Genomic DNA, 19,449 nt, shown 5'->3' with positions numbered 1-19,449 from the left:
AATAATATATTCTAAAAGACATTAGTAATGTTAATATTATGACAATATTTATATATTCACAATAATAACAACAATGCATATTAAGATTCATATTACGATGTTACTGTGAACCATATTCAAGATAATAATTAATGTATATGCTAATAGGTTATCTTTAACAATATTCAAAGTAATAACTTATTATGTTGTGGCAAGGCTAGCATATCTGTGTGGAAACTCATAGTGGTCCATGGAGTATGTGACCTCTTGCCCCATGTCATTGTGTTCTCATACTTTTTTCTCAACACCTCTGATAGCCCACCCATCCTCATGCCAATTAGCACCATCCATCCTTACTTCGAATAGTAGGACCATTTGTACGTATGTTATTTCCACACCTTATGAGAGCTAAACTATTATAGTCTCACGCACGCTCGAGGCCAACAAGAAAAGGAGGGAGAGAACTAAAATAAGAGAGACAAAGAGGTTCACATGAAATTATAAAAACTACCACTATAAGATTTAGAAAGTCAAATTTGAAAAAAATGAGTTTTTAAAATTTGAAAATCTTATACCGATTTTTAGTGTCAAGTGATCAAATTGATCACTTTGGGGCATAGGGCATGCCCCAATAGTGCATGCAACTCACAATATAAGGCGATAAGGGCCTAGTTGCACCCAAGACTAGCGGGGGCAGTAAACATTGCTGCCCCCACTAGCCTTGGGGTCATCAGGTCAAGAGAAGAGGGTTAATATAACCCCCATTTGCCCCTACTAGCACCCCTCATGTAGATATTGTCCAATGCTTTATGGATCTGCAAAATGCGGTTTGGAACCCAATTGCATCAGACCCTAGCATCGAGGGTATCTCTTGCTCAAAAAAGGGGGTGCTAACCCAGTGCTTACGGGGTTAAGCGAGTCTAAGACTTCCCATTGGCTACGTATGTTACGACTTTGATAAGATGATGAGTTCCAACTAATTAATGAAGACCTCATAAATATTTGCCCTTGCTAGCGCTCTCCTCATGCTGGTAAGACGTGTGCATTGGAGAACGCAACCAAGACACAGTGAGAGATATTCATTATCCAAAGAGGCGAATCGCGATACGTGGGTACATAAAAGGCGTTTGGACTTCTAACTTCCCAAGGCTTTTACAGCACATACAATCCGATGAGCCAAAACGATTAAAGCGATTTCTTAAATCCTCTTTTAATCATCGCCTTTTGCCGCGATTCTCTCCTTTAACGCAAAGTCCTGTCTTGAGCCGCTTTTTGGCTTGGAAATTCGAAGAGGGATTGTTTTCTCTTTCTTGCGCTCGAATTCCAGACAGAGAGAGAGAGAGAGAGAGGAATCAGCCCAGCTATGGCGGACACTCAGCAGCAGCAGGAGGATCTCGTGTCCATCTACTCTTCCCTGGAGCCTGTGTATGGAGGAGGCGAAGGGCCCCAATTAGAAGAGGCTCTCTTCCGTTTCTCCCAATTGTCCTCCAAATTCGTCCAGCTCTACTCTGCGCCCCCTGACGTTTGCGCCCGAGCTCCAGGTAACTCACACGCAGAGAGAAGGGGAAAATAAAACAAATCTCATCGTTAAGAATATCCCCATTACAATCAATATCCTTTTTTCTTTGGTTAACTCGATCAAATATTTCCCACCTTCTCCATTATTATTGTTTTCCTTAGTTCCTCCTCTTCATTAGTTTCTTTGAAATTCTGGACACGAATAATTGCTTCATAATGAATCCCCGAGCTTCGTTGGCCTACGATTTCTCCATTTCATTTTTACGTCCTCTATTCCAGAAAGAATTCCCCATCATTACGTTCTCTTCTCCATAATGAAGAATTCCCAATTATGGTGATTTCCCACTAATCCCCTTTTCCAGTAAAGGATTCCCAACTAACGTCATTAGAACTTAGCATTGCCGGCAGGGGCCGGCTAAAGTAATGATTAGGCAGCGCATCATGTTTTTCCTCAAATTTCAGTCTTTGTATATTCAGAATTGACAATTTCTCGGTTCATGTCAGGAAAAGAAAGATAGCATTTTACATCTTCAAGTTGTATTCATTTCAATGATCCAAGTTCCCAACTGTTTGTGTCTCATGATAACGACTGACCAATCACAACATGCATCCAAAGTTTTTTTTTGGCATGTCCTTTGTGGTTCCAAGGTTCCGGGAAGATTGAGTTCTATTGGCTCTCCATATTACATACCTACTGGAAGATGAATTACATTGTTAAAGCAAAAGAGAGTGATTCCTTTCATCATAACATGACTTGGCAATAAGCTTGCACCTGTCGAAAAGGAGACTTGGGATCGGATATTCATGTATATTGGACTTGGAAATTGGACTTGCCTTTAAATCATACACAATCTGCATAAAAAACTTGTATCATAGGCCAGGATTTTGATGTTGGGAGTTTAAATAAGTGGATTAATCTTCAACAATCCTGTTTTTTCTGTTTCATGGGAATCTTAAGGACACTATGGGAAGCACGTGCAGATTGATTCTGACAAAATATGTGAAATTGTGCAGGTCGTGTGAATCTTATCGGTGAACATATTGACTATGAGGGCTACTCTGTTTTACCCATGGCTATACGGCAAGACACAATTGTGGCAATTCGTAAAAGAACAGATTCAGGAGGGATTCATATTGCCAATGTGCAACCAGAGAAATATGAACCTGTCTTCTTCTCAGCAGATCCTCATCAGGTAAGCATTAAATTGTCCATTATGTATTTTTGAGGTTGTGCTTTTTGGAAGTGCCTATGTTTGGAGGCTGCCTACTTGACTGTATGAAGTTTCTTTTTGCTTGCTTGCAACATACATCCTGTTGCTTCATACTCTTTCTTGTATTCTGTTAAAGAACTTGCACTCAAAACAGTAAAAGTCTTAGGCATGCATATGTTTGCATGAATCTCTGCTCGCAATTGATCAGAGGTAAATTTTGATGAGTCCATGTAGCATGCTCCTGTAGAAGATCTTTGCCTTGCAAATAATGTCATTCAACTAGGTGAAAATGAAACAAGGTTTCCTTTCTTGATAAACTTCAATGTTAAAAATGTGCTGCACAGTCAAAGTATATTCCATGAATGGGCTTTTAATTCTTTTTATGACATGGGTTGCTTAAAAGGAGATATGGAGTGTAGTATAATTGTGTCTTATGCCAGAATTTTTGCTTGCACAGTTTTTCAGACTTGGTCTAACATATTTTAATTGCTGGTAAATTTTATGCAGGAAATTGATCTTCAAAATTTGGTGTGGGCACATTACTTCTTGTGTGGGTATGTGTCCATTATTTTAATTGAATCACTGCATTTGCATGCTCATAACTGTATGGGTATGAGTTCTACAACTGTCATTGCTCTTTCCTTTTGCCTGCTCCTATCTGCTCACAGGCAGTAGATGTTATCACCTTCTTCTTCCTTGTGTGCCTGACCTCCCTCTCCTCTTTCTTCTTTAAATTGGTACAAATTGTCTGTGCACATACACATGCAAGTTGCAAGTGCATTCATGCACATTTTGCAGACTTGTGGATGGAGAGGAAAGGTGGGGGGCAGGGAGGGAGTAAAGGATTCGTTGTTAACAGGAGGAGAACCCAAACTACATACTGCATGACAAGAGAAAGAATAGGAGAGGAAGGTCATGCCATCTGCATAGCCTTGAAAGTACGCTAAGATCTGCAAGAAAAAGAAGAGAGGAAAAACAGACTTCTATAGACGACTCTTTCTGTAGGACTCTGTAGGCAAGAGTACTTTGGTGCAGAGAGGAGGTTGGGCGAGCATGATATCCTTGGTGAGACAGTGGTGATGAGGGAACTTCACACCCTTCGTGGGTAGTGAGACAGTGGTGATGTCCTTGGTAAGACACTGGTGATGAAGGAACTCACACCCTTCATGGGTGGTGAGAACAGTGGTGATGTCATTGGTGAGACACTGGTAATGAGGGAACTCACGCCCTTCATGGAGCAGGATTCCTGGTGTTTCTGGGGCCTTTTCTCCTCTTTTTGGGTCAAGGTCACCTTTGCAGCCTTTTGCTCATGCGATATTTAACACCAGGAGCATGCCGACTGTCTTGGTAGCATAGCTTTTATTGGACGAGGTTAAAGGATATCTGATATTTCCTCTTCCATCCATGTGCCCCTCTCTCCCCCCAACAAAAGAAAAAACATATGTACATACGTTCATTCATTCACACCCACGTGCACGTGCGTGCATGTACACAGAGAGAGAGAGAGAGAGAGAGAGAGAGAGAGAGAGAGAGATTTTAGGGGGGGTGTCGATTGCTCCCTGCTGAGCATGTGATTCAACCTTCCTCAGTGGGTTGCAGTTGCTGCAGTTAGAGCATATTTGCGCAGAGAGGGGTGATGCCTGCAGGAGCTCATGACAGCTAAATACAGGACAGGTCTGCAGGAAATTTCTCTGCGTAAATAGTTGGACAGACATCTGCCTCAACAGCGACCTGAGGACAGAGGCACATCCTGCTTACAGCCATCACCAGGGTACTGACGCAGATAGCTTGGGGAACAGTGCTCAGTCCCTGGCTTGACAGGGTGTCTGTCCAGGGCAGAGAGATGGGGTGAGTGCTGCCAGACTGGTGGGACTGCCACAGTCAGGGCAGGCGCTACCATAGTCAAAGTCAGGGTGGGGCAGGTGCTTCCACAGTCATGGTGGGGCTGGAAGATCTAGGTCGCGCTGACAGATAGGGTACTGTGGGCAGACTGGGGGCGGCGGCGGATCCAGGTTGCACTGACAGATAGGGTACTGCTGTGGTCAGACTGGGGGCGGTGGGCTGCAGGCAGAATACCCTGCAGGTGGGGCTGAGATTGATCGTAATGATTTGTTAAAAGGAAGATGAAAAGGGACAAGTACAAGTGGAAGACATTTCTATGGGTCAAAAGGGTTCTTTGAAGTACTCTTTTGCACCTCACAAGCTTGGGCGGAGATCATGCAAAGTATCCATTTGTTTTTGGATGGCCAATTAGTTCATGTTGTTCCATGGCGGCCCTTGGAGAAATTTCAGGATATACTTCGAGAGGTGTGTCGTGTTTGAGTGGAAGTTGACTTCCCTTTGCATTTTTGGCGGCTTCTTCCGTGGTCTTGTGCTCTCTTAGGTAGGTCTTGGTGGAACCCTGCTTGGCCCCCCACAATAGAAATCATGCTTGTTTGCTCTGGGATACCAGTAAAGTTCGCTCGACTAAAATCCATTTTCAAGCCCTTGGGTTTTCATTCCTTGTTTAATGAGTTGAGACAGGGGACATTTGCAAGTCACTGCTTTAGATGTGGACAACTGGGACACTTTATGGCTGAATGTAATCAGGATCATGTGGGATCACAGCATTGGATGGATGTAGAAGAGGAGACACATATGCATGTGCAAGTGCCTCAACCCTTGTCTTAGGAGCAAAATGTATCTCCTCTTCCACCTGCTGGGCAATCAGGACTTCAGGATTTTGTGAGGTTAGACTAGTGGTGTCGTCTTGATCCTCCTATCGTGATCAAGCTTCCAAGCAAGCCCCTTGTGTAACGGTGGTGAAGTGTAATACTTGCTAGGACTCTTGTCCGACTCCTATGTTTACTTTCCCAGAGAATGTCACTCAAACGTTTCAGAGAAGGGGAAAGGGATTTTATTCAAGGCCACATGCACTAGGTGTGGGAGGGAAAAGGTCTTTGGATTTTGCCTTGCGGTTTGATTCTTGGGGACGATTGCTTCCATTGAGGGAAGTTCTTCATACTCAGCAACAATAGTTTCCTTTTTGGGCATTGATTGCTGGTTTGCAAAGAGCTGATGTCATAGATGCCATTCATGGTGAAATGGAGTGGTTTGAGGTTGGTAAAACTGTAGATGCCAAAGGTAAAGCACTGCAGCAATACTTTTCTCTTGTCCATTTTATCAAGAGGATAGCATTATGGAATGTTAAAGGTGTCTTGTCTGGAAGCAAAATGTATAGACTATGGAGGACTATTTTGCTGGCAATTGGGATATATTATGTGTGATGGAGCACAAGCAACATGCTATGGCTGGTTCCACTTATGTATATAAGGGTTGTATGATGTTATTTAGTGGCCAAGCAGTGAGAGTGGGCAATGGAAGAGAAACACGGATATAAAGAGAAGCACAGAGAGAGAGAGAGAGAGAGGGGGGAGGGGGGGGAAAGAAGATGAAGGAAGAATATTGCACTGATTGAAGAAGAATGCTGATACAATGGGGATGAACTGTTTGTTGAGAAACTCTTCACCCTTCACCCGCAGTTTGCGTTTTTGCGTTCATGCGATTTGTGTTTAGGGTTTGCGTTTAGGGTTTGCAGCCCAAAAGGAGCGCCATCCTAGACTGACTATGCATATTTATAGGCCACTCTCTCATTCATTCCTCACGGCTGATTCATTCAGTCCGTCACCTCTTCTCTCCAGCCTCTTCACTACCCTCACACCCCTTCAAGAGGACATTGTGGTTGGTGGTTTGTGGCTGTCTTCATCTTCTTTGTGCTACGGCACCCTTATTCCCTTGTATCACATTCACTCCATGATTCGGAACTTCATCATTCCATTAATCAAAGTTTCTTCTCTTTTCTCTTCTCTTCTCCATGTTTGCCGAGTTCACTCCGTGTTCCTTCCCTCCAACCCTACTGTCTCGCTGGTACGTCATCTTTTGAGACATGGTATCAGAGCCTGATCTGCTCAAACAACGGCAAAGATTCTCCACTCCAGTAAAGGCAAAGACCGGTGGCGGGTTCGACATCCACTTCTCTTCTTCTTCTTCTACATCAAAATCTTGTTTTTGTAGATTTCAGGTGTTTCAGCTTGCTGCCCATACCCCGTTCGCGGAGGACATCTCTGTCGAAGCTGTCCATTGCTGTCTCCATCAGTTGGCGCTTGATTTCCAGCCCTCTTCATGCAGTTTGGAGCTGATTCCAGCGAGGCGATTGCTGTTCCTGTGCAGACCTGCTGCCGTACATCCTACCACGTCATCACAGTCCTATTGTCTACGTTTTTTATCTCTCTCTCTCCTGCAGGCTGTCCTACCTGCGTTTTTAGTCTTTCTCTCACATGCTGCTTGCGTTTTTAGTATTTCTCTCTCCTCTCTCTCTCCTGCAGGCTATCTTGCATGCGTTTTTAGTCTTTCTCACTTGTTGCTTGTGTTTTTAGTCTTTCTCTCTCCTCACTTGCGTTTTTCTACTGGTTGCAACCTCTTACTGCTGGTCGTATACTCCTTCCACTGGCAGTTCACTTTGAGCCCTTTCATTACCCTCCCACCCCTTGAGGCGGATATTGCGGTTCGTGTTTTACACTGCCCTCACACCCCTTGAGGCGGACATTGCGGTTCGTGGTTCATGGTGGCTGACCTCTTCCTTCTTCAGCAAGGCACACTAGTATCCATGGCTTCTTTACCAACAGATGACCAGTGTACTGGGTGCTCTTATTGTAGCATCACCGGCCACACCACCGATGCTTGCCGACTTCGATTTTTGCTCCCCACCCCCCCGGAGTATATGCATCTTCCACTAGGCACTCCTTGTGCCACCTCTCCTTTTCTGGGCCACAAAGATTATTCTATATCAGCTATCAGAGTACTATGCTCAAGGCAATAAGGCATATCCAATGCACACTAAGTCCTTTTGAGCACATGGAGGATTGATTGGTGCTACGACCTCCTGGAGATTGTCGCAATGCCAACTGCAGTCTTCTCCCACTTATTTTCAAGTATAGTGGCTTCCACGACAAGATACTATTGGTCTTATTTGCAGCCATCGGAGGATCTTCTGAGGCAACAAGAAGTAGGAGAAGACCAATTAACAATAGGTGACAGCATCTACAGGCTATTGAGATAAGGCGGTAGTAAATGATTGATTTTCTTCAGTTCTTTGCATCTACAAGTTGTTGAGACAGGGTAACAGCAGTAAATGATTGATTTTCTTCAATTATTTGCGAAGAAAATCCGAAATTTTTCTCTTCTTAGCATTCTCTCTCATCTCCTAGCCTTTCCATAGCTTCAAAGATCACAACATTGAGATTACCAAAGGCTGAGAAATTTCAGATTTCTTTGTAAACTCTAATATGCAGTAGAAATTAGGGTTTAGTAGCAGCCTTGGGAAGCATGTTAGAAATTGGAAGCGCCAAGACTTGGATTCTGTTAGAGTGAAGCAGTGTGGAAGCATATGATTAAGACAAAGAGTGAACAGAGAGAGGAGAAAGAAAGAAAGTTATATTAACGTCTACGAAAGGCCAAGTTGGCCTATGAGACCAAAACATTACATACAAAATGCTTGGGAAACTTTCAAGGTCCCATTAAAGCTACCATCTAATGCTATGATAAACTAATTGAGTAGGTACAAAATGGTATATAGGCTGGGTACAATTCATATGTGTTCCAAGTATGGTGTGGAATTGCTCATGGAGCTTGGTTATCCTAAAATGTCTCGCATGGGTTTATCTAACATTGAGAGGCTGAATCGGTGGGGCAGGGGCATTCGGTGGCGGCGTAGTATCCCTTGTATCCTCGACATGTGCCTCTTGCGGGGGCGGGGGCCAGTTAGGCTTGGGTGCCGAGCTTTACTTCTTGCCGTGGCTATGGCTAGGGTGGTCCCCCGTAGTCAGGAGGTTAGTGGGGCTGGTGGGGGCTTAGGGGTGGGGATGGTTGTTGGCTCTCGATAGAATTCTGTGAGCAAGCATTGGGCAGCTCCCTGTCTTTGCTTTGAGGAGAGAAAGAGAAAGAGACAGTTGAACGTAGAAAATCTCCAGTGAAGAATGCTGTATAAGGATGTAGATATGTACACGAATATAGAGAGAATGTTTGCGTATGTCTACACCTTGAAGATCTTACACTCGAGGGCAGTCTCCACGGTTTTCAGCCTGGAGAACTAAGAGCACAACTAGAAAATAGTGTGGAGATTGGGTTCAATAAATAGGCAAAGAAAAATACATGGAATAATGCAGGTCGACTACAGTAAAGATAGCCGACTGGACAAAAACTGTCCGACTGGCTGCAAGCTGCCACGTAGACCTGCCTCATGTCCTGTTACCTACTAACGTTAGCTGCTTGTCACGTGGACTGCTTGATGCAATGGCTGGAAATTGCTCAGATCTGCACTTGCTTGTCCAGGGAATGCCAATCTCTAACACCCCCTCTTAGATCTTGGACACGGTAAAACGCTAAGGGATCTAGAGTGCTATCGAAGTAAAGCCTGAGGAAGCGCCTTCGTAAACACGTTTGCAAGATTGTCCTTTGTCTTGCAGTAGACCAAGGCAATAGTCTCATCTAGATTCTTCTCCCAAATGAAATGGTACTGGATCTCAATATGCTTTGTCCGAGCATGAAACACAGGGTTCCTAGCCAAGGCAATGCATCTCTCATTGTTGCATTGAAGAATAGTAGGACCTCTTTGTGGGTAGCCAAGCTCCTCCAAGAGCTTGTGAAGCCATACTGTCTCACATATAGTAGAAGACGTCGCCTGATACTTCGCCTTAGTTGAAGATAGGGCAACCGTGGGTTGCTTCTTGCTACTCCATGAAACAGCACCGACACCCAAGGTAAAGCAATAACCTGTCGTGGACTGCCAATGATCCACATTACCAGCCAAATCTGAATCACTCCAACCTGTAAGTACTAAGTTTGTAGCACCTATATCTCCTGGATAATAGATCCCAAGATCAAGGGTCTCTTGTGGGGATCAAGGGTCTCTTGTGGGAATCGCAAAATCCTCTAAACAACCTACCAATGCACCATCTTGGGTTCACTTATGAACGCAGCTAGTATATCTACAACATAACATAAGTGAACACAAGTATTCAAAAGCTAAATTAAGGAGCCAACCAACTGCCTATAATGGATATCATCCGCCAAAGGAGAATCAGAATGAGTTGTATCCTTCTAATTGGGGCCATAGGAGTTGTAAGAGACTTGCATCCCTCCATCTCACATGCATTGAAAGAGCTTCTGTACTGCTGTTGGGAAATAAAGATCCCCCTCGGAGTTTGATAGATCTCATGATCGAGAAAGACATGAAGAAGTCTCATATTTGTCATCTCAAACTTCTCATGAAGTGTTACCTTCGTCTGCTCAACCATCTGAGTATGTTCATCTGTCACAATCAAGTCGTCCATTTAAAGGATAAACAACACATGGCTTGCACCTGAGGTGTGAACATAAAGTTGGGGGTCAGCTTTGGAACGCCGATACCCCAATTTCTCTTGGAGAAATGAGTCAATCTTCTCATTCCAAGCACGGGAGCCTGCTTAAGGCTATGGAGAGCCTTTCTCAACATATACACCTTACCATTAGAAGAACCGAAGCTTGGAGGTTGCTCAACATAGATATCCTCCTTCAACTCCCCATTTAAGAAGACAAACTTCACATCCAATTGATAGAATGGCCATCTTCTATGGCTAGCCAAGGTAAGAACTGCGCGAATAGTAGCCATTCGAGGTGTAGGGGCAAAAGTATCATGGAAATCAATGCATGGGCGTTGTGAAAAACCTTTAGTAATAAGGTGGGCCTTGTGCTTGTCCAATGTGCCATCATTGTGGTACTTAGTCTTGAAGACCCATTTGACTCCAATGATCTTATGAGGAGGCTTCAGCACAAGGTTCCAAGTGCCATTCCTCTCAATCAACTCCAACCCCTACTCCATCGCTCTCTGCCAATGATCATGCTGTAAAGCCTCCTTCATAGAGGTGGGTTCCCGATCTTGCATGATACGAGTCATCAAACAGTAATTAGTGTATACAAGCTCGGTATGGTGTGCCTGGTTCCGCTGAGAATGCCGTGGGCCATCTTGCGGCTGCCACTCCTTAGGGACCCCCTCAATTCGTGCATCATGAAGAGTGTCACAAGCCCAACGGGAAGGAGGCCGGATCTAGTCTCGTTGCTCTCCATCTGGTGAAGTTTCTGGAAGGTCCACTGACTATTGGGGTGCAATTGGTAAATCCGGTGGCTAAGAACTAATCTCCTCATTTGAAGAAGAGTCCTCAAGAGAGACACAACACCAAGTGAAAGTATACTAACATAAAGAAATATGACTACAATGAGCATTCTCTAAGGGGATGACACTTAATAACTATCCTTTGTGTCAAATGATCATGAGGTGACCCAAAGAATATCTAAGCCAACCCGGACAAACACTTAGGGAACAATCACATACTTAGGCAGACTCCCTACCACTTAGGGTCTTCTAATGCAAAAAATAAAACACTAAGCCCATGATACCCTTTAATTTTTTTTAAAAAAAGTCTATCATTAGATATATTCACTTTTCTTTATTAGTGGGGATGGCTCATCAGCCATTTCTTTTACTATAGTGCCCCAAGGAGATCAAGGCATCATCTTGGAGTCTGACTTCTACCCAAGATGTGAGAGTGCGCAGCGAAAGAAGAACACGAACACAGAGGAGAGGAGAGAGGAAGCAGAGAATGAAGGAAGAAAATCTGCACTGACTGAGATGAATGCTGAATACACTGGAATGGACAGAACAGTCCCTGCACGCAGCCCGGAGCGTCAGTGAGGGAACCAGGACAGACTGGAAACAGAGGCAGCACCAATGCCGGAGATGGAGACGGAGGGAGGAGTGCTGAACCTGCAGAGCATGAATGAGATGAATGCTGGACTGACTGGGGGGGCAGCTATAAATAGCCCCTAGCCAGAAAACTGGGCGACCAGCTAAACTGGCCGACCTGGCCAGATCTGGTCCGACTGGCCAGATCTGGTCCGACTGGCCAGTTCTGGTCCGACTGACCAGAACTGGTCCGACTGCCCAAAATAATGGGCAGTCACCCCAAAAACAGCCCAGATCTGGGCTGTAAAATGCCCAGGGCTACATGCTGACTAAAGCAGCCTGAAAACACACTGACAGAGCTCCTCTGTCTCCTGTCAGACTCTGACAGGAGCTCACAACCAGGAGATGACAGACTGAGACTAAATAAGAGCAGGCTAACACCCCCTCTCAACTCCTGGGAGAGACTGAAGACCCAAGAACCGCATGTGATGAAGCAAAGAAGCCTGAGGCAAAGGCTTCGTAAAGAGATCAGCTGCATTGGCTGCCGTAGGACAATAGACCACCACCAGCTCCGAATCCACGATCCGCTCTTGAACATAGTGATACTGAACCTCAATGTGCTTCGTACGAGCATGAAACACCGGGTTCTTGGCCAGAGCAAGAGCACTCTGGTTATCCACGCGTAGCTCCGTAGGTCCGGTCTGGGTAAAGCCAATCTCCGCGAGTAAGCGACGGAGCCAAACTGCCTCCATAGCGGTCGAACATAGGGCCCGATACTCAGCCTCTGTAGAAGAAAGTGCCACAGTAGGCTGCTTCTTGCTGCTCCAAGAGACAGCACCAGATCCAAGGGTGAAAGCATAACCTGTAGTGGATCGTCGCGAATCCACATCACCTACCCAATCAGAATCACTCCATCCAGAAAGGGTAATCCCATCTCCATACATGATCCCAAAGGATCGAGTCCCCTGCAAATAGCGAAGAACCCGCAAGGCCGCCTGCCAGTGATCCTGGGTAGGAGTCTGCATAAAGGAAGACAATAAAGCCACCACAAAGGAGATATCCGGCCGAGTGTGAAGCAGCCAGATAAGAGAGCCGACAAGGCACCTGTAACGGGTGGGATCGGTAAGAGGAACTCCAGCTGTCAAAAGCTTGGACTTAGGGTCCATAGGGCATGAGATAGGCCGACACTCAGCCATATCAAACTCCGAAAGAAGCTCGGAGATGTACCTGTGCTGCGAGATAAAAATGCCCTGTGCCATCTGATAGATCTCCAGACCTAGAAAGAAGTGAAGGATCCCTAGATCCGTCATGTCAAACTCCTGCTGTAGAATGGACCGAGAATGCTCCACCTGATGAGTGTCGCTCCCTGTAATAATAAGATCATCCACATACAAGATGAGAAACACCGAAAGAGAATCCACAACCCGTAAGTAGAGGTTGGGATCATAAGCGGAGTGCGCAAAGCCACTCTGTAGAAAGAAGCGGTCAATCCGCTGGTACCAAGCACGAGGAGCCTGCTTTAGGCCATAAAGAGCCTTCCGCAGCCTGTAGACATGATCCTCCTTCCCCTACACAAGAAAACCAGGAGGCTGTGAAACATAAATCTCCTTCTCAAGAACGCCATTCAGAAAAGCAGACTTGACGTCCATCTGATAGACAGGCCAACGGTGATGAGCAGCAAGAGCCAAAAGCACTCGGATGGTGGACATCCTAGCTGTAGGAGCAAAAGTCTCAAAGTAATCCAATCCTGCACGCTGGGCAAAACCCTTGGCAACAAGCCTAGCTTTATGCTTGTCCAAGGAGCCATCTGCAAGATATTTGGTCTTAAAGACCCATTTCACACCAATCACCTTCCGTTTCGCGGGACGCGGAACAAGCTCCCACGTATGGTTTCGCTCGATGGAGTCGAGCTCGGCCTGCATAGCCTGTCTCCAAATATCCTGTGCAAGAGCCTCCTCCACAGTGGAAGGCTCGGAATCCTGAAGAATCTGTGACATAAGAGCATAGTTCACACATAGTGAACTGTCCCGCTGGGCCTGTAAACGGGCTGATCGACGAGGACCTGTAGAAGAAGCAGGAAAGTGAGTAACACCTGAATCCTGCATAAGCCGGCGATACCATAAAGGAATCCTGAGAGACTCCTTTTGTGAGGGAGACCGAGGGGTCTCCGGAACCTGTAAAGCACCCAAATCGGAGAGGGACTCCCCCTCACCAAGTGAAGGTAAATCCTCCGCATCTGAAGAAGGCTGTATATCCCGTGAAGATCCCGAAGAGGCGGTAGAAGAGCTCGTAGAAGACGAAGGCACATCCACCAAAGGGGAAAGGGAAGCCGAAGGAGGAGGAGGAATAGGGGGGGTGCTAAGGGTGATCCTGAAAGGAAGTGAAGGGAGAGAAGGTGGGGGGGGGGGGGTCCGTCGATGATGAAGAAACATCGGAAATAGAACCATCAATCGGATCCTCAGAGGCCGAAGCCTCATCAAAGATCACATCCCTGCTCACCTCAACCTGCCGCGTCGTCGGGTCGTACAGCCGATATCCCTTCGTGGTCGTACTATAACCAACGAAGATAAGCTTTCTCGACTTAGAGTCGAACTTCGTCTTCCTCTTCTTCTTGTCCACATGGACAAAAGCATCGCACCCAAAGATGCGAAAATGGGACACGGAAGGCTTCTTTCCAAAGAAAGCCTCATATGGAGTCATGTCCTGTAATGCCGAAGTCGGAGAGCGGTTGCGTATATGCACCGCTGTAGCCACCGCCTCACCCCAAAGGAAATGAGGAAGACTCCTATGCTCCAGCATAGATCGGGCCATCTCAATCATGGTCCGATTTGCACGCTCCACCACACCATTCTCTGATGGTGTGTTCGGATGAGAATACTCCACCCGAATACCATGATCCCTGCAAAACTGAGAGAAAAGGTGAGAAGTGAACTCTCCACCGTGATCAGCTCGAACACCACGGACTTTGGAAGTTGTTTGGGTCTCCACAAACACCTGCCACTCACAGAAACGGGAGTACGCCTCGCTCTTGTACTCCAAGAAATAAGGCCAAACATAACGACTAAAGTCGTCCACAATCAGCATCAAATACTTGGCCTTCCCAAGGGAGGCCGTGCCCATAGGTCCGCAAAGGTCGGTATGAACCAACTCAAGCGGTGAAGTAGCCCTTCGAGAAGCAACCTGCGGGTGAGGCTGCCTGTGCTGCTTGCCCCTCAAGCAGCTAGGGCACAAAGTGTGAAGAGGAGGGAAATCAGGAAGTCCCTCCACCATCTTCCTCCTAGAAGCCTGGCGAAGAGAATCAAGGTTCAGATGACCATACCGAGCATGACAGAGAAGCCCAAGCTCATGGGAGGTCCGCGTAGCCAAGGCTGTGAGCGTATAAAGCCCACCCTCCTGTGTACCTGTCCAAAGGGCATCACCTGTAGAAGCATCCTCCACTGTGACTGCATCCTGAGTAAAAATGACTCGGGTACCTAACTGAGTAAGACCATGTACAGATAATAGGTTAAAACCCAAATCAGGCACATAGAGCACTTTGGCGGAGGAAGACCGCCTGTCAGAAAACATAGGTAAAGTCCCCACTCCATGAACAGAAACTGTAGAATTGTCACCAATGGTGACTGTACCCCCTCTGGAACGAAGATCCTGAAGCCAATCCTGACGGAAGGTCATATGTGAAGATGTTCCACTGTCGACGAGCCAAGGCTTCTCCTGTGTGGTAGAAGCTAAGGCAGTGTCTTCCTCAACAAAGAGATGCACAAATGCAGATTCTGTTGTGGCTGGGGCCACCTTCGAGTCCTTCTCCTTAGGCTTCAAATGGGGATACTTCTGCCAACACTTCTCCTCGGGATGAGTGCCCTTCCCACAATGGGGACACTTGGGCTTCTTCTCCTTCGCATCCTTCTTATCTTCCTCCTTCTTGTCCTTGGACTTCTCCTTCTTTTGTTTCTTCTTCTTGCCACCACCTGTGGCAGCCGTAAATGCCTTGGTGGAGCCACTGGCTCCCACCTCTTTGAGTGGCTCGTCATGCTCCAAGACAAGCGGGGAAAGCTCCTCCCATAGGAGAGTCTCACGGGTTCTCGTAGTGATGAGGCTGGTGTAGAAGACATCATATCGGGGTGATGGCAGCTGAGTCAACAGAATCATCGCCATATCCTCAGACGATATCAAACGACCAAGAGAGGCTAGCTCGCCTCGCATATCCTCCATCTTCGTGATGTGCTCCTTCATGGAAGAAGAACCATCAAGACTGAGCATCCGCAACTTCTTCTCCAGGGAAATCTTGTGGGCAAATGTCTTGTGCTGATACAAAGACGCAAGCTTTGTCCATACTTCCGCCGCGGTCGTTAACCTGTGAACATGTACAAGAACTGAATCATGGAGACTTATAAAAAGAAAGGAACGGGCTCGTGAGTTGAGCCTATCCCATAAGGCTGCACGGTCCATTGAGGTGCCATCGGACGAATCCACGGGAGGTCGGTCGATGGGCGAAGAAACAAGATCCCATAGATCAAAGGTATCAAGAATGCAAGCCACCTTGCATGACCATAGGGAATAGTTGGAACCATCCAACTTGTCTTCCTTCGGAAAGGAAGGGAGAATCGGCACCTGTATAGAGGGGATCAAGGAAGGCATCCGCACAGTGGATGCAGTCTTCACTGAAGAAACCTTCGCAGTAGATGGAACCTTCTGAGATGCATGGAGTGAAGAAGGACGAGTGCGAGGAGGGTCTTCCCGATGACGAACTTCACGATAGTCCCGCCTCCGCTCAGAGGAATGATGAGAAAGAAGCTCATCCTCTGAGTCTTCAAAGCCTGAGAATTGGTAAGACATCTTCCAATCTGCAAAATACCAAGAAAGTTGTGCCGCTGACGAAATAGGACCAACAGTGTGGTCACCAACCACCAAGATGTAGGCAGAGAGTGCCTACAACCACCTAGATCTGCAAAACGCAAATAGATCTGATGCAGAACACCAGAATCGAGACCACCAGCACCGGAAACTTGCCCAGACAGAGGTCGCCTGCAGGATAGGAGCAGCCGGGGTAGAAGCGACCTGCAAAACAGCAAAACGCAAGCTGGAGGAGGGTCGCCCTGCAGCAGAAGAGGTTGCCTGGCAGCAAACGCAGGGTTGCTGCGTCACTGGATGATGTGGCAGCCCCTGTGTACAGCAAACGCAGGCTGTACAGCCTTCTGATGCAGTCGCCTGGCTGGAATAGACCTGTTGGCAGCTGTCTGAGGGAATCGCCTGGCTGTTGTGGAACTGTGGGCAGCAGCAGTAAGGTATTTCTCGCGTCCTCCGTGCTCTCAATCAGGCGATGATACCATGTGAGAGTGCGCAGCGAAAGAAGAACACGAACACAGAGGAGAGGAGAGAGGAAGCAGAGAATGAAGGAAGAAAATCTGCACTGACTGAGATGAATGCTGAATACACTGGAATGGACAGAACAGTCCCTGCACGCAGCCCGGAGCGTCAGTGAGGGAACCGGGACAGACTGGAAACAGAGGCAGCACCAATGCCGGAGACGGAGACGGAGGGAGGAGTGCTGAACCTGCAGAGCATGAATGAGATGAATGCTGGACTGACTGGGGGGGCAGCTATAAATAGCCCCCAGCCAGAAAACTGGGCGACCAGCTAAACTGGCCGACCTGGCCAGATCTGGTCCGACTGGCCAGTTCTGGTCCGACTGACCAGAACTGGTCCGACTGCCCAAAATAATGGGCAGTCACCCCAAAAACAGCCCAGATCTGGGCTGTAAAATGCCCAGGGCTACATGCTGACTAAAGCAGCCTGAAAACACACTGACAGAGCTCCTCTGTCTCCTGTCAGACTCTGACAGGAGCTCACAACCAGGAGATGACAGACTGAGACTAAATAAGAGCAGGCTAACACAAGAACCTACGAGCAATGTTTGGACAAGTAGCAACCAAGAGAGCCACAAGCTAATGTATAAGGGACTCCCTTCATAGCATTGGCTTCCATATCATCTTTTGGGCTGTTGGCTTTACTAAGATTAAGATATGGAGATAAGGGCACCCCAAAAGGCTTAGCTTCAGCCATATTAAATTTGTCCAATACCTTGTCAATGTACTTTTCTTAAGATAAGAACAACAATTTCTGTGTTCTATCCTTACAAATCCTCATGCCCAATATATGCTTTGCATTCCCCAAATCTTTCATGGAGAAAGGTGATTTAAGCTAATCTTTGAGAGCACACCGACTGCTCTTTTCCAAGAACTACAAAGCCCTTGGGCTGTTTCATGTAGATTTCCTCATCAAATGGTCATCTTCACAATAGGCGAGAAGACCTCTTGGAAGTCAATCCCTTTCTTCTGTGCATACCCTTTGGCAACCGGTCTTGCCTTGTACTTGGGTTTCCCATCAACTGTCTTTACTTTGTAAACCCATTTGTTTGGAAGAGGCTTTCTTTCTTTGGGCAACGACACAGGATCCCAAGGTATCATTAGCATACAGAGTTTTAATCTCTTCCTGTATAGCTAGCTCCCACTTACTACTGAATTTGCATAACTTGGCCTCTTTATATATAAGAGGCGCACCCTCATCTGTAAGCATCACATAGTGCAAAGAGGAGTCATACCTATGTGGCTGCCTTCTTAAGCGTGTAGACTTGCATACCCAATGATCTACATTCTCAGGAATTGGGTCTACATTAAGAGGTATGTTATTTTCAGCATTTATTGGCTGTTGTAAGCCATTTTCAGAATTCTGTTGATGCTGTACAGCACCTTCATTTTCATTACCAGCACTTGCATTTGTTGGGAATAAAGGCCTCGTGCCTTTAAATGTCCTCGAGTGTAAACACACCCTTAGCACTTGTACTTACACATATATATCTATCTAAAAACCTAGAGGTACACACTCGTCATTATACCTACAAATGTGCTCACTCTCTACTCTGCTCTATCTCACTCTCTCTGTCTCTCACTGCGTGTAACGACTGACTGTCTCGATCTCCGTGCCTAACCCGTCACTACTACAAACTGGTATCAAAGCGCTGGTTACGAGGTTTGCGTTTCCAAGGAGTGTCATGTCGTAGGACTAACAAAAGTCCACTCGACAAGTGAGGCAGAGTGGGTCACGTGTAAACGACATATGTAGCATAGATCGTGCAGAAGACTAGCAGGTAGTCGTGTAGAGGACCAACAACGCCAAGCGAGCAGGTCGAGTAGAAGACTAACGGTGCCAGCAGTAGTCGACGACCAGCATGCAGATCCAGCGCGTGACGGGGGTAGCAGCCGGTGCCTGACGGCGGGCAGCAACTGACGACCAGCGGGGCGGGACTAGTGGGTGCTGACGACATGTGATGGCAGGCACGCGACGGACTGGAACCGCAGCGGGGCTTACGGCGCACGATTGACGGGTCAACGGACCCGTCATCAAATTATTTTTTCTCTTCAAAATCTTTGGCAAAATTGACATGTTCTAGGTATGATAGAGAAAATGAGATGTGTGGTTGATGCTTTGAACACAAAAATTTTGGGGCTTTTGACCGTGTGTGTCAAATTTTATGCCCGTGGGTACATGTATAACGGAAATTGCAGCTAAAATTTGGGATTTCTCATGTAATGTGATGTATATGCCCTTGGAACAGCTATAATCAGTTGTGGAATGCTGTAGCACATGGTTTGATGCTTCTCTAAATTTATTTATGGATCTGAAATCTGCCCTTCTACGTGGTCATTTATTACTGGTTGGTACTTGTTTGTACCTTGGTCACTTGGGTGACAGTTTGGGTCTGCATTTGCTGGTTTTTTGGTCACATTTGGGCTGAAAATCATGGTGGCAACAATGATAGCAATAATCTAATGCACATAAAGAAGCTTGAAGGCTCACATAACTTTGCAATTTGGCAAAAGCAGTGCTACAATATCCTGTTGCAAAAGAAGCAGGCAAAGCCGATCAAAACCAAAGGGGCAAAGCCGCGGACATGGAGTAGGACGATTGGGATGAGTTAAATGAGCT

At 46.5% G+C, this 19,449-nt stretch overlaps 1 protein-coding gene across 1 annotated transcript in view; it reads left to right on the top strand.

Moving 5' to 3' along the window:
* The first annotated feature begins 1,135 nt into the window (after positions 1-1,135).
* GALK (Mevalonate/galactokinase family protein) overlaps positions 1,136-19,449 on the top strand; it is a 66,298-nt gene continuing 47,984 nt past the window's right edge. Inside the window, exons 1-3 of the mRNA XM_087694137.1 lie at positions 1,136-1,520; positions 2,512-2,690; positions 3,216-3,262. Coding sequence (XP_087550263.1) covers positions 1,343-1,520; positions 2,512-2,690; positions 3,216-3,262 — 404 coding nt within the window. The 5' untranslated portion in view covers positions 1,136-1,342. The remainder of the gene's footprint in view (positions 1,521-2,511; positions 2,691-3,215; positions 3,263-19,449) is intronic.

The sequence above is a fragment of the Lygodium microphyllum genome, chromosome 15 (genome assembly GCF_053477565.2).
Source record: "Lygodium microphyllum isolate KBCC chromosome 15, Lygodium_microphyllum_v1.1.10, whole genome shotgun sequence".
NCBI lineage: Eukaryota > Viridiplantae > Streptophyta > Polypodiopsida > Schizaeales > Lygodiaceae > Lygodium > Lygodium microphyllum.
This window is presented reverse-complemented; position numbering and strand designations above follow the sequence as displayed.